General features: G+C 37.4%; 3 protein-coding genes across 11 annotated transcripts in view; 1 reads left to right on the plus strand and 2 right to left on the minus strand.

Moving 5' to 3' along the window:
- The window catches only part of igflr1 (IGF-like family receptor 1), a 13,621-nt gene extending 4,547 nt beyond the window's left edge, over positions 1 to 9,074 (plus strand). The window contains exons 3-8 of one of the 8 annotated variants that reach the window (XM_087283374.1): positions 692 to 749; positions 1,222 to 1,336; positions 2,088 to 2,180; positions 4,898 to 5,038; positions 7,425 to 8,080; positions 8,248 to 8,887. In XM_087283374.1, the coding sequence (XP_087139500.1) occupies positions 692 to 749; positions 1,222 to 1,336; positions 2,088 to 2,180; positions 4,898 to 5,038; positions 7,425 to 7,747 (730 nt within the window). In that variant the 3' untranslated portion in view covers positions 7,748 to 8,080; positions 8,248 to 8,887. 8 annotated transcript variants of the gene reach the window in all.
- Positions 1 to 15,230, minus strand: part of proser3 (proline and serine rich 3) — a 155,203-nt gene that overhangs the window by 13,035 nt on the left and 126,938 nt on the right. The window lies entirely within an intron of this gene.
- Positions 10,791 to 15,230, minus strand: part of kmt2bb (lysine (K)-specific methyltransferase 2Bb) — an 84,700-nt gene continuing 80,260 nt past the window's right edge. For both annotated transcript variants that reach the window (XM_087284494.1, XM_087284493.1), the window contains exon 37: positions 10,791 to 14,835. In XM_087284494.1, the coding sequence (XP_087140620.1) occupies positions 14,560 to 14,835 (276 nt within the window). In that variant the 3' untranslated portion in view covers positions 10,791 to 14,559. The remainder of the gene's footprint in view (positions 14,836 to 15,230) is intronic.

A 15,230-nucleotide genomic window follows, 5' to 3' on the forward strand; every position in this document is an offset into this window, starting at 1 on the left:
TATAATAAAAAATACATATAATAATTAAACTTAATAATTATATTTTTATTATATAATATTTTTCCCGCGCCTCCCCTGACATGCTCTGGCGCCCCCCAGGGGAGGCGCGCCTCACACTTTGAAAACCCCTGTACTAGGCAGTCTAGAAACATCCTTGCAGGTGTGTTGAAGCAAATTAGAGCTAAAATCTGCAGGACACCAGCCCTCCAGGACTGAGTTTGGACACCCCTGGTTTAGAACATTTAATTTAACAAAAAAATAAATAAATAAATAAAGTTTGCCATGTTTTAGATAGTTGCATACATTTTTTAGATAGTACCATGATAATAATGCTATTATACAATAAATTCAGAAGAGTTAAAGTAGTGGAAGACCCTGTCTCACAATAACACCATAATAAAATATTTGTTATATCTATTGTCCTTATCTGAAGAAAAAAAAGAAACTTTGAAGAAATGATCTGCCTTTTTTTTAGAATAAAGAAAGATGAACATTTCACTTCAAATCATAATGAATAAATCCAGCAAATCCAGAAGAACTGAGGATTATTATGTTACAAAACACACATGCATCACAGTATATAAAAGGGAGCTTCTGATCTTGTTTGCATGATGATCTCTTGTTTATTGATCTTGTTGTTTATTGATATTATAGGAAATGTTCCTCATCTCTTTTTTCCTTTTTTTTGCAGGGAGCAAGCTTTAAATGGAACATGCGTCCCTAAACTATTGCCGACAACAGAAAAAACAGTAATAAAGATTGCTAAACTAAATTCCAAACGAGTGATCTTTGATCTTAAAGGGCACCCATGATGAAAATCCTCTTTTGTTTGGACAGAACTTTGTGTAGTTATAATTAAAGAACCGTGGTCGGGGGAGATCATAACCTGTTTATAAGTGAAGACTTGTGGGGGGTCTAAAACCGGGCAAATTTTCTTTATCCGCCTACTGTATGTCCGGGAGGACTGTCATTAAAGGCACAGTCCACAGCTAAAAGATGGTCAGAGATAAAATTTACAAATTTCTGAAAGGTCCAATAAATAACCTGATGGGTGTTTTGAGCTGAAACTTTACAAGCACATTCTGGAGACGCAAAAGACTAATTTTAAAACTGGAAAAAGGTGTAAACTAGGTGCCCTTTAAGACATTAAATATAAAAAATAAACAAAATTTATTTGCATTTTAGTACAAATATAGATGCTATTTTTACCATTTCTTTCAGATTTGGAGTACAACTCTCTCCAGTACTGCCTCTGTTGCCAACTCTGATCCCTCTCCAAGTTCAACTCAGAGTTTGCCTTCAAAATCACCTCTCGTGGATACTCCAAATTTGACAGGTGTTGTTTGTATTTCTGTTTTTTAATCTCTGACAGTATTTACTATAGCACACCACTGTTTAAAAAACTTTTCATTCTATTAAAAAATGTATTTAAGAGTCTCTTCTGAATTTATTTGATTTTAAACACAGTGAAAAAGTAATGCTTTCCATTTAAATCTATTATGCAATAGCATTTTTGTCATGGTACAACATAATTTCCCAGTTTTCATCATCACTGTATCTCAGTAAGGGTGGCACGGTGGCTCAAGTGAACAGCAAGAAGGTCGCTAATTACAATATTAGCTAATTACAATTAATATACATATATATATACATATAACACCCATTCAATCGAGTGATTCGACATTCAAATCGGCTCAATAGATACTAAGCCGAAAGAAAATGAATAAATGAATGTTTCTCAGATAAAGAAACATTCTAATTAATATATCAGTGTTAATATTTTTATGCAAACTCCTTTGTTTAATGTATGATTAAATTAATAGAAAGTTCAAAAGAGCACCATTAACTACATTTTTAACCTTATTTTTAGTAATTTTTTGCATTTGAAATCATTTTAAAATTAAAAGTGAATTGTGCAAATATCATAAATCCTCCATTTTCTTCAGTGCTTTGTGTTAACTTAAACTGTATCTGCCTATCATAATGTCTTCATATTTCTACACACTCAGAGGAAAAATGTGTGTTGGCGTCTTTGTTAAACTACAGCAGATGCAAGTTTGTTTAGGTCTTCTTGGTCGTCTTTTCAGGTATCTATGTTTTCTTGGGGATTTTATCTGCTCTGTCGCTGGTATGTCTGTTCTTCGTCATCAAGAGGAGGAAAAGGAACCATTTCAATGGAGGTCAGTCACACAATAACAATTCATGCACAATATTTGGAAGAAAGCCTGAAAGGTTTTATCTTTGTTTCAGGGAATGCCTGACAAAATAAGCCACGCTATGAATTTCATCTCATTGCCTCATGACTACAGTTTGCATGCTGTAATGCATAAGTTAAATGATAATAAAGAATGATTTATGGAGTCGTGTAGACTAGGGGTAGACTAGACTTAAAATCTCTCAAAGTTGAGTTCTGGCCAACAGACAAATGGAAACAGGATATTTATGAACAGACTCTTCAGAGAATTGAGCTAAAAAAATCATTGGCTCAGTCAAAGCTGCTTTGTTTTTTTAGCCTGGACAGTTTATTTGGATAAATGTAAGATGGGCAAGTGTTCAGGAAACTCAATATGATGTGAGATTTTTGGAGACTTTTTTGGTGGCTGTTGTGGCTTTCAGTTACACATCTTCAAAGAACACACACGTCTATGCAACGATGAACAATGCCCAAACCATTTTGCCAAGTGAATGAATGATTAAAGCACCAGCTATGTTTCCATCCAATAATGCAAATTAAATTTATGCAGAAAACTGTATATCGCATAAAAGATGTGTGAATAAAGCAGCGTTTCCATTCGACGAGTCGAAGACAACAAAATCGTCACTTCTGATAATTGGCGCCAGTTAATCAGGAAGTAGTAGAAGAAGCAGTGTGAATCTTTTCTTCATTTAATAAATTACTTACACCTCAGAAGACATTAGTACGGTGGCCGGGAAGTGCAAAACAACATTGTGAAACACTTTTACAAAGCTCAAGACAAATTTATATTTTTGAAAACCTTTTTACTTATCATAAGACACAATTACATTGGAATAACGATTTTACCACGGACGAAACATTTTACATTTTAGAAAAAAATTTTACAAGACGCAAAACACTCCCACAAGCCCCAAAACAAATTTACAATGACATTCCTTACGGAAAGGGAATGTACCACACACTGGAAGTGACGAGTGAAAGTTGTTGTTGTCGTTGGTGGTTAACGCGGTAAATTCATGGGCAAAACATCTCTCGACCTCAGTTTGTTCGATCCTCATAAACTTCACTTACTCCACAACACAAATTTACCACGCTCACCACCAACGTCACCTTTCACTCGTCACTTCCAGGGTGTGGTACATGCTGCGCCACTTCCGGTGTCTGTCTTGAGCTTTGTAAAAGTGTTTCACACTTTGTGATGTTGTTTTGCACTTCCCGGCCACCGTTCTTTAGCTATGTTTCCATGCAAAATTGCTAATTAAATTCATGCGCAAACTGACATATCTCATAAAAGACGTGCGAATAAAGCAGCGTTTTTATCCAACGAGTCAAAGCAAACAAAACTGTCACTTCCTGATTAACTGGCACTAATTATCAAAAGTAAAAAACGAATTTACAGCAGAAGCTGCGAATCTTTATTTAATAAATGACTTGCGCCTCAAAGACAAATCCTGACATGCAATGAATGCGTGGTGGAGTTTGATCGCGTGAGACACGAAGCACAGATTCTTGATTCTGGAGATCATTAATAATATGATAACATTAATACTGAGATAGTTAGTGCATTTTAGAATGACCAAAACAACATTTCAGATGTTTTAACAGTGTGCTCAGCCTGCTGGTTTTTCCATTCACACACATTTTCATTAACAGATGATCTCTTATAACAAAAATTACTTTTGTAACGTGCATACTGGAATTTGTTCTGTAAAAAAGTTTCTATGATAGTTTACGCGCATCTATCTTTTAGAGTAAAATCTTTACCCTGCTTAGTCATGCGCATACATTTTTTACACGCATTTTCAAAACTTTTACGCATCTTGGTCTCCATCAACTGCGCATATCCAAAATGTACATTAAAATAGGTGGATGGAAACACAGATACCAAATTAGCCAATCATAATCCACCCTTCTTTAAAAAGCACCAATCATTTATGGCAGTGGAGAGCCGGGGTTGGGGCGAAGTCGGTTGCGAATGAAAGTAAAGTGCGAGAAGGGGATGGCGGGGCATTGGATGGCGGAGGGGAAAGTGAAGCGAGTTGGGGAGTAGCGGTAGAAAGTAAAAGTGAACAGCAGACGGGGGTGCCGGATCTGGACTATAGAGGTGTGAACCTACACTGGTCTCACAGTTCGGTTCGTTTATGAATTAAGTTACGATTATCATGCTATCAATTTATTTAAATTCGATATCTCTGTGGATCACGGTGCATTGACGATGCTTTCGGCGTGTTCCAGCACAAATTAAGCCTTGATTATAGTTATCTTTATAATCCTCAATTTTACACTCAAATATGACATTTGTTCAGACTTCTTAGTTAAAATGAGCTGAAGCTACACAATTCTTGATTTTTGGGGGGACAACTTATGTTCAATCTATTAAAATTAGTAAAAACTTGCAAGTTCACTTAACTCCATGTTGACCCAACACAAATCGTTTGTTTCGAATGCAGCATTTTTTAATAGTCTAGTGTAAACAGTTATTGTATCACATTATTGTAATTGCTACATTGAAGTCTTGAGTGCTACTGTATGAATATGGGAAAGCAAACATGTTTGTTTTAACTCAAATTTGGGTAAAATGTAAACAAACCCAATTTTACCCAAATTTGGATTGAAAACTTCATCATTGTTAAGAGTGAAGCAAGATTCAACATGATTATTAAATAGGGAGTAACGTGGAACTTCTCTGTTGTGCAACAGAATTTCAAAAATGTTGCAATGGAGCAGTTCGGGAAAGCCTGACTAAAAAGGGCTTAGAAAGATTTCAACAGAACGTCGCATACAACGTAATCAAAGAAACCAGTAAAAAGGATCAAACGACTGGACCCTCGCATCTGTTAGGTGAGTACTATGCCAACAAAAAAAAAGTTGAATTTGACTCTTGAATTTGATCCTTTTAAAAGTAAGCTTTCGAACATCCTGTCAGTCTTTACATTGAAAATTGTAATAAACAGACAAAAAAGAAACTCTTGTTGATATTAAAGGGGACCTGTTATGCAAAAGTCACTTCTATTAGGGGTTTAAACACAGTTGTGTGGCAGCAGTCTGTGAATATAACCAGCTTATAATGAAAAAAAATTTATTATTTTATTTTTTTATAATCACACTTGATAAAAACAGTCTGCAGAAACACTTTGATTGACATTCTCCCTCTGTACGTGTCATCAGTAGAGGGAAAGCCCCGCCCACTAGTGACGATCTCTCACTCAATAGCATAGGACGTCAGTCTTGTTTTTGAATTTGCCACTATTCTGACACACAGGTATTTGTAGCTCCGCCTTCTTTTGAAAAGATCTCATTTGAATTTAAAGCGACAGTCACCAAAACGGCACAATTAGGATCAAAACTCTAAAAGGGGCAGTTTCAAAGAGTTATAAAACATTATTTGTGAGGTATTTTGAGCTTTACATACACATGCTAGGAACTTCAGAGACCTATTTTTCATCTTGTAAAGTGGGGCATAAAAGGTGCCCTTTAAAGGAGGTATATGTAGAATTTGGAAACCCATTATTAGCAACACTGGTGGCCATTACAGTAAGCGAATCACAGCCTGAAACGCTCGCACTCAAGTGCATGTAGCACAAGATTCAGTATGCATGAAATTCCATGAATATATAGTGGTTCACAGGGGTATTAATAAATGTATTAAAATGCAGGCATAATAGTAATAAATAATCCTGACAAGAGTTAAACGAGCATTTTTAAAACATTATAATGTAATATAATTCTTTATATATGTAGCCTTGCTTATTTTTAGGATAAGACAAAATTTGAGTAATATGTATAGTTAGTACACTTGACAGTAATGTAAGTAAATTGTATATCACTTAGGTCACATATTGAGATTCAAATGTACCTGGAAATGTGGTATGATTGTACTCAATTGAGTTTTCATAATAAACATAAAATAAAACAAAAAGCTAGTACTGCCATGGCATTTAATACAAAAGATGAAATCTTGCTCACCATTTACCCTCCCTCAAGTACTTCTAAATCTTTATTAAATTCTTTGCACTGTTGAACACAAAAGATGTTTTGAGGAATGTTGGAAACCGAGACCCATTAGCCCAGGTGTGGGCAAACTTGATCCTGGAGGGCTGGTGTCCTGCATAGTTTAGCTCCAACACTTATTCAAACATACCTCCCTATAGAGTTCAAGTGATCATGAAGACACTGATTAGTTTGTTCAGGTGTGTTTGACTAGTGTTGGAACAAAACTCTGCAGGGACACCGGCCCTCGAGGATCAAGTTTGCCCATCCCTGCATAAGCCCCTTTCACACAGTGATACCAGTAAATATTTGTAAAATTTCTGGAACGACTTTACCGGTAGATTCAAAAAAGCGCTGTTCACACAGGCGAGGACGTTAAGGAATTGTTCTGATTGGCTATAGTAGACGTCTCACGTCAGCACTTCCTTCTGGGTTCTTCCTGAAGAAATTGTCCTCCTGCGTTCACACAGAGCAGCATTCCAGCAAATTACTGGTAATGTTACTTCTCTTTCCGGAAAATATCCAGAACGAATTTACCGGTATTTTCAAAAAGGGCCTGTTCACACATACACACCTTTCCAGAAAATTGCCGGCAATTTTCCGGTAAAGTCTGTTTGTGTAAAAGGGGCCATTGACATTCATGGTAGAGGAAAGAACTACTATGGAAGTCAATGGTTACCAGTTTCCAGCATTCTTCAAAATATCTTATTCTGTGTTCAACAGGAAAAAGAGCCTCAAAAATGTGTGGAAGAAGTGGAGGGTCAGTAAATGATGACAGAAAAGTTTAACTTTAGGTTATGGAATGTAGAAGAACAGACTAATGGTCATGTATTATACCGTATAAGTATAAACAGCCACTATGTAAGCTAATAAAGTAATTGGCTTGTGGGAATTTGTCCCCGTACTAAAGTATTACCTTATTATGAGCATAGATTTTTTAATTGTTAAAATGACCAGCAGTAAAACACTAATTTGTAATACAAACTTCTTCAGATCTTATCAATAAAAATGTCAAGATTAGAATCTTATGCAATATAATACATTATGAACACTCTTAATGTTATATTAACACATGCTTCATAGAAACTCTTGCCAAGGTTTCTTCACAGATTCTAATAAAGAGCCTTTATTTTTATGAGTGGACGTGACTCTCCACCAATCCTTTCAGTTTACAGTAATTTTCCCAAAGGGAAGTTAGTGATTTTCCATAAACGCCTGCATTTAATTCTGTTTACAGCTCCTGGGGTCCAGAATGCGCCTCTGAGTACAGTGCTCAACAATCTGGATGTTCTTGAGGAGCTGGTGTTTGTTTTAGACCCAGACATCGCTGGGGTTAAAAACACACGTCACCTTGCCAGTCAGTGCTCCTTTTCCTTCGCCTGGATCAATTACGCATATTCCATGAAGGACCACAAAAGCCCCCTGGTCGCCGTTTTGGAGAGTGCCGTCACCAAAAATCCAGACTGGACCGTGGGAGACCTGGCCGAGATGCTGAGCACCATCGGACGCAACGATGCGGTGGAGATTTTGGCAAAGCTTTCTGTTGGCGTAGAAGAATAGTTACCGTGGTATTACAAACACACAGCAGTATTATATGTTGTACGTACATATTGTTTGACATGCAACTAGTCTGTAAATATGCTCTGTGAATTTATATGAGTTTGCGCAATTATATTGTCAGTATTGAAATGAACTTTTTCGTATGAAGGGCCAAAAACCAAATATCATTATCAGCTACATTTCCATCCACCTATTTTTGTGCGCATTATGGATATGCGCATGAAAAAGTCAGTTGATGGAAATGCCAAGATGTGCATAGGGGAGAGCGGGGAACAAAGTAACGCTTTTTGGTTTTGGTCAAATAATGAACAAAGTAATGGGGTTAGACCAGGGGTGGGCAAACTCTGTCCTGGAGGGCCGGTGTCCTGCACAGTTAAGCTCCAACTCTAATCAAACACACCTGCTTATGGATTTCTAGTGATCTTGAAGACACTGATTAGCATGTTCAGGTGTGTTTGATTAGAGTTGGAGCTAAACTATGCAGAACACCGGCCCTCCAGGACAGAGTTTGCCCACCCCTGGGTTAGACAAACCAACAACACACAAGACTCTGCTACAAATGAGCACTGGAATTATGATAGCCAGACCTATGGTTTCTGTGCAGTATTGCCAAAAGTGCCAGGAGTAAAACATTTATTATTAACCCCAGCTGCGGGGCAAGTTGTAACCGACAGAGGGTTAGTTGTAAGATGTGCTTATAAAGTCGGATTTCACACAATTTGAATTCAGTTTTCTTTAAATAGTACAGTATATTTCCTCAGTACTCAACACAATTTTTATTTCTATTCTACATAGCACAGTATGATTATTTACAGTATTTCTCTGTTGGATAAACACATTTGGATTTATTTGCATTATCATCAATACAGTATCTTTTTTCTATGAATAAAATGTATTTTATTTTTATTTTAAAAAGTTCTCAACATTACACACAAGATTCTACAATTATTTTGTTGGTTTAATTGGCGTCCAACAGTGTGTGGCTTAATTATAACACCCTGTTACAACTAACCCCGCTGTGTAATGCTTAATTCAAAACTGGCTAGCAGTCACTGTGTTTTTTACATCTTTCAAAAAGATTATAACACTATTCTGATGTTTTTTTGGGGGGGAATAGTTTAATAAAAAACAAATACATTATGCTTTCACTTGGCTCATTCTTGGTTAAATCAAAAGCAGGGGTGTCCAAACTCGGTCCTAGAGGGCCGGTGTCCTGCATATCTTAGTTCCAACCTCATTTAAACACACCTGAACCAGCTAATCAAGCTCTTTCTAGATATAAAAGAAACTTCCAGACTGGTGTGTTGAAGGAAGTTGGAGCTAAACTGTGCAGGACACCGGCCCTCCTGGACGGGGTTTGGGCACACCAGATGTAAAATGTATTTTTTATTGTTTGGTTTTTTTCCAAGTCCCAAAACAAAACAAAAAACAAACAAACAATTATTTTTAGCTGAAACAGTGGTCCTTTGTGGTCAATTAAATAAAAGTGAACAGTTACTGGGATTATGAGTAAAAAAATATATGCCAGAAAAGTGACTTTTTTTAAATGAAGGTTTCTGTTAAAAATCATTTATGTTTTGCTGAAGCACGAAAATACCTGCGCCTTGCCAACAGCTAAATTTCTTTCCTGGCTGATCTCTCTTTAAAAGCACACACTTCATGGGTAAACTAAATCCAGTACGGTAAGGTTACTAGAGAATTTTGACCGAAAAAGGCACGCAAACCCTAATAGATAACACATGTGCAAGTCTGGAATTGATATGAAGGCCGTTACTCTCACAATAAATTTCCAGACGCTGCTGGCGGTTGTTTTTTTATAAGTTCATCTTAACAGATTTACTTTTGCATGTATATAATTACTAACACCGCATAACAATTCATCTGAACTCTTTAATAATTTCTATAACTTTTATATTTGCTTATTTATATTCATTTTATATTCTTATATCACTCAACATACACTCACCGGCCACTTTATAAGGTACTATCCAAATGCTTGTTAATGCAAATTTCTAATCAGCCAATCACATGGCAGCAGCTCAATGCATTCAGGCATGTAGACACAGTCAAGATGATCTGCTGCAGTTCAAACCGAGCATCAGAATGGGGAAGAAAGGTGATTTAAGTGACTTTCAACGTGGCATGGTTGTTGGTTCCAGGCAGGCTGGTCATTTCGGAAACTGCTGATCTACTGGAAATTTCACGCACCACCATCTCTAGGGTTTTACAGAGAATGGTGTGAAAAAGAGAAAATATTCAGTGAGCGGCAGTTCTGCAGGCGCAAATGCCTTGTTGATGCCAGCGGAAAATGGCCAGACTGGTTCCAGCTGATAGAAAGGCAACAGTAACTCAAATAACCACTCGTTACAGCCAAGGTCTGCAGAAGAGCATCTCTGAACACACAACACGTCCAACCTTGAGGCAGATGGGCTACAGCAGCAGAAGACCACACTGGTGCTACTCCTGTCAGCTAAGAACAGAAAACTGAAGCTACAATTCACACAGGCTCACCAAAGTTGGACAATAGAAGATTGGAGAAACGTTGGACCATGTCCATCCCTTTATGACCACAGTGTACCCATCTTCTGATGGCTACTTTCAGCAGAATAATGCGTCATGTCATAAAGCGTAAATCATCTCAGACTGGTTTCTTAAACATGACAATGAGTTCACTGTAGACAGATGGCCTCCACAGTCACCAGATCTCAATCCAATAGAGTACCTTTGGGATGTCGTGGAAGAGGAGATTCACATCATGGATGTGCGGCCGACAAATCTGCAGCAACTGTGATGCCATCATGTCAATATGGACCAAAATCTCTGAGGAATATTTCCAGTACCTTGTTGAATCTATGCCACGAAGGATTAAGGCAGTTCTGAAGGCAAAAGGGGGTCCAACCCGGTGGAAGTAAGGAGTACCTAATAAAGTGGCCGGTGAGTGTTGGGAAATTGAGCTAACGTCTTGATATTTGTCCAGCTTCATAACTGTGCACAATCAATGTTTTTTGAATGTTCATCTAAATAATAAAAATAAATCTTGAACTTTGTTCAAACATTGTACATCTTTATTAAGCAAAACATTATAAATAAAAAAGTGCATAGAAAAATTAAACAGGTTTAGAAATATGTATACAACTATTTACAACTCAGGGGTCATTTGTACAAGGTAGCAAAGACACATTTTTTTAAATCTGAAGTCTTTATCAACACAATGTTGTTGCTGTTTTTTTGTTTTTACATTTTTTATTTTTTAATAATCTACACAGGAACAGACAGATTTGACTTTTTCCCCCCCCCAAGAAGCTCTGGGAGACGCATCACCACAGGAGGTCCTGACTAGTGCTTTGCTTCCTTCATTGCACACGAGCCGACTCCGCAACTCTAGCTTTGCATTAGTATTACTCGACGTAGTCTGAACAGCTTGAGGTAGAATCCTTGCAAGTCTGGGGGTGGTTTGATTAAAATCTGAGATCCGGAGTTCTCCTACACACGAAATACTAAGAGATGAAAGAGAAATGACGACAATGCAATCGGGGAAACTCCTCCTTTCAGAAAGTCAACTAAAAGCAAGACTAAGACGTTTATAAAAGAACAGCTGGCTCAAAACAACACCTGGTTAAAAGGCCACGTTTGCAAGAACTCACCCTCAATGTTCAAGTTAACGAACGGAAATTGGGGTGGAAGGTTTTAAAAAGAAAGAAAGACCTGAAGAAAATCCCATAAGACCTCGGTCACATACAAAAAGCACAGACCTATGGAGTAGACACTCCCATATAGAGACGAACAGGAATAAATAGAGCGCTCCTACAGTCTTGTTATACGCTGGCGTCAGCTTGATTTTTTTCCCTACGCAAAGAAGAGAACAAACTTCGAATCTTTCAAGGAAAATTAAGGTGCCGACGGCCAACAGTTTCAATAACTCTGTTTCTATAAATATATATAGATTTTGTAAGTCACCAGTATACACATCGCCTTCACAGTCCTACAGCTATAGGACACTTTAAGCAGTTTCTATCTCCCTAGATAAACGTAGAGCTCCAATTGTATGTGCAATTGTGGCAAAAATAAACGTTTTTTTTTTTTTATTGCAGGAACGATCCATGACGTAATGAGGATGCGTTTAGTCACGATTAGCTTAAGTAGTGTCCACTACTACACGACAAAAAATGAAACACAAATATATATTTATATATATATGTATACGCTTCACCAGGCATGATTTTTGTTTTGACGCAAGGCTCTCAAGAGGTATAAAATGCACAAACATGCTAAAATGTTGAGAAAAAGGGGTCATTGTTAGAAAGCAACTGCTTCTGCTTTGCTATTTCAGTACCGGACTCAGTTCTCCAATGCAACATGAAAAGCAAAGTGAGCCGTTTCCTCCCTTAAGGACTTATGTTTGGTGGAGCACCAAGGCAGGTCAATGGGTTTAAAAACCAGCCTGTAAAGCTGTTCACCACAGCAAAAGCCCAGATGGAGTGTTAACCTGTCCGTAAAAATCCAACGCACAAAAATTATTAAAAGAAGAAAAAAAAAACGTTCAATAAAAGCCTCAGAGCGCTAGATGCTTCAATGATGTGAAGTGAAACTGAAGGATCTATGGGTTATACTGAGGGCTTGACCTGAGCACTGTGATTTAAAGTAAAATCTGAAATTATACGATCACATCATTTAATTAGCATTAAGCACATCTTTTAAAAGAGTATCTTCATTTCAGCTACGGTGGTCCGAACACACACAAAAAGGTTCTTGTTGGCGATCTTGAGAGAATCCAGCACTATTGAAATGAGGAAAAGGGGTGGATGTTTGCCATTTAAAGGCTGTGGGAAGAAAACGTTCTGAATGCTTGGCTGCACGTGCTTCCATTCAGCTTCTAACAAGGATGATTAAAACGAAACAGCGGACATAACGTAATCATGATTTAGCTGCAAAACACACAAAGACTGGCTGAAGTTCAGAGTCTGCTGTGCTGCTTGTTTTCGTCAAATGTAGAAAGGAACACTCCTCTTTTCTTGAAAATAGGCTCATTTTATGAGTTAAACTGTTGATTTTTATGATTACTGAATCCATTCAGCTGATCTCCGGGTCTGGCAAGAGCTCTTTTAGCTAAGCATAGCATAGATCATTGAATCGGATTAGACCGTTAGCATCTTGCTCGTTTTGATCATTTTCCTATTGAAGCTTTGACTCTTCTGTAGTTAAATTGTGCACGAAGACTAATAGAAAATGAAAAGTTGCTATATCATGGCTGCAGCAGACACAATAATGCTATCCATCACATGAAAATAGTCCTTATAACTTAATTATTACACCAGAATGAGAGTATAGTTCCTAGAACTATTAACTGAAAATAGCAACTTTCGTTTCCTGTTAGTCCAAATACACGATGCAACTGCAGAAGAGTCAAGCTTCACATAGGAAACTGCTCATACATGCTCGTTCTGAATTTATTGAGAAAGATGCTAATGGTCTAATCCGATTCCATGATCTATGCTAAGCTAAGCTAAAAGAGCTCCTGTTAGACCCTGAGATAGGCTGAATGAATTAATTAACGCAAAAACTCAACAGTTTAACTAGGGGAGTAGGAAAATGAGCTTATTTCTAAAAACAGTGATTCTTTAAAAAGTAATAAACTGCTATGAGTGAACCGAGATCCATTAGACAACTCAGATTGAGCATTTGCTGAAGAGTGGAGTATGATGATGGGAAAAGCCTTCTGAAGGGCCTTGTTTTTATAAATATTAATCATCAGTCGTCTGAACTGGGCTGAAGTTCAGTCTTTTGTCTATAAAGGAACACTCCACTTTTTTTGAAAATAGCCTCATTTTGCAAGTCACCTTTGAGTTTTAACATTATTAAATCCAATCAGTTAAACTCCAGGTCTGGCGGGAGCTTTTTTTAGCTTAGCTTAGCATAGATCATTGAATCAGATTAGACCGTTAGCATCTAACTCAAAAAATTTGATCAACTGTTTCGAAGATCTTCCTATTAAAAGTTTGACTCATCTGTAGCTACATTGTGTACAAGGTGGACAGAAAATTTGAGGGAAAAGTTGATCATTTCTAAGTCTGCTACTATATCATGGCTGCAGCAGACACAATAATGCTATCCATCACATGAAAATAGTCCTTATAACTTGATTATTACACCACAATGAGAGTATAGTTCCTAGAACTACTGACTAAAAATAGCAACTTTCGTTTCCTGTTAGTCCAAATACACGATGCAACTGCAGAAGAGTCAAGCTTCACATAGGAAACTGATCATACATGCTCGTTCTGAATTTATTGAGAAAGATGCTAATGGTCTTATCCGATTTCATGATCTAAGCTAAGCTAAAAGAGCTCCTATTAGACTTTGATAGGCTGAATGAAGTTAAAAATGCAAAAACTCAACAGTTTAACTGTAGGCGAATAGAAAAATGAGCATATTTTTAAAAACATTGATGCTTTAAAGTGTAATAAACTGCTTTGACTGAGAGTGAGAGCCGTTTGACAACTTTAAGCATTTGCTAAAGGGCGCAGCTTGATGGTGGGAAAAGCCTTCTGAAGGGCCTTGTTTTTATAGATATTAATCATCCTTCGTCTGATCAGGACTTCTGACAATCGGGAGAAACATGAAAACACGCTCGAATGACATTAACGGCTCCTCAGTGGCGGTTTTAAAAGTTGTTGTTTTTAAATTCTCCAGAAGGGTTTGATTATGTGCCTGTTGAAGGATGTTTTGTCATTTAGAAACCAATATCTTCGACCCAGTTCAGCCTCAGTTCAACAGATTGAACCCGTCTAACTCCCCTTTCGCACTGCTTATCTTCAGTTTAAGAAGCGGCGACAGCGTTTGGCGCCGCAGTTGCAGCCGAGTTTGTTGCTGGCGTCTTCTATGGGAAACTTGTAGTCGTACGTGAGCTCTTCTCCACGGTAGATCTTCCTCAAGGCGAAAATGACGATGTGCTTCTGACCTTCCACGTTGATGACTCGAGAGTAGCAGTTTGGCTCGCAGGAGTGGTTGATGAAGCGAGCTGCGTTACCGTGCATCGTGGCGTCAACCACGTCAAAGTCGTCGATGCGAAACATGTAGCATCCAATGCCCTGAACAGAGGAAGGAGAAAGTGTGTTAATGATGATACTCTGACTCATTTCAAAGGGATACTTCACCACAAAATGACAGAGTACTCTTCTTTTACTAGAGTAGGCTTTGCAAGACAGGGTTTAACATAAAGTAATGTCTACACCAGGGGTCTCAAACTGCCGCACATTTTTTTCCCACGTTTTTTCTTACATTTTTTAAGGAAAACTATTCAGTTCATCAAGGCGACATTTATTAAATGTAAAAAAAAAGTTATAAATAAACATATTAAAATTTTAAATAACTGCTTTCTTATTGTATGCAGTTTCAAATTAAATTATTACCCCAGTCATTATTGCTTTTATTACTATTACCAATAATAATAATAGCAATTATAATAATTTTAATAATAATATTA

Source organism: Danio rerio, chromosome 15 (assembly GCF_052040795.2).
Source record: "Danio rerio strain M-AB ecotype USA chromosome 15, GRCz13ab, whole genome shotgun sequence".
In the NCBI taxonomy this organism is placed as follows: Eukaryota; Metazoa; Chordata; class Actinopteri; order Cypriniformes; family Danionidae; genus Danio; species Danio rerio.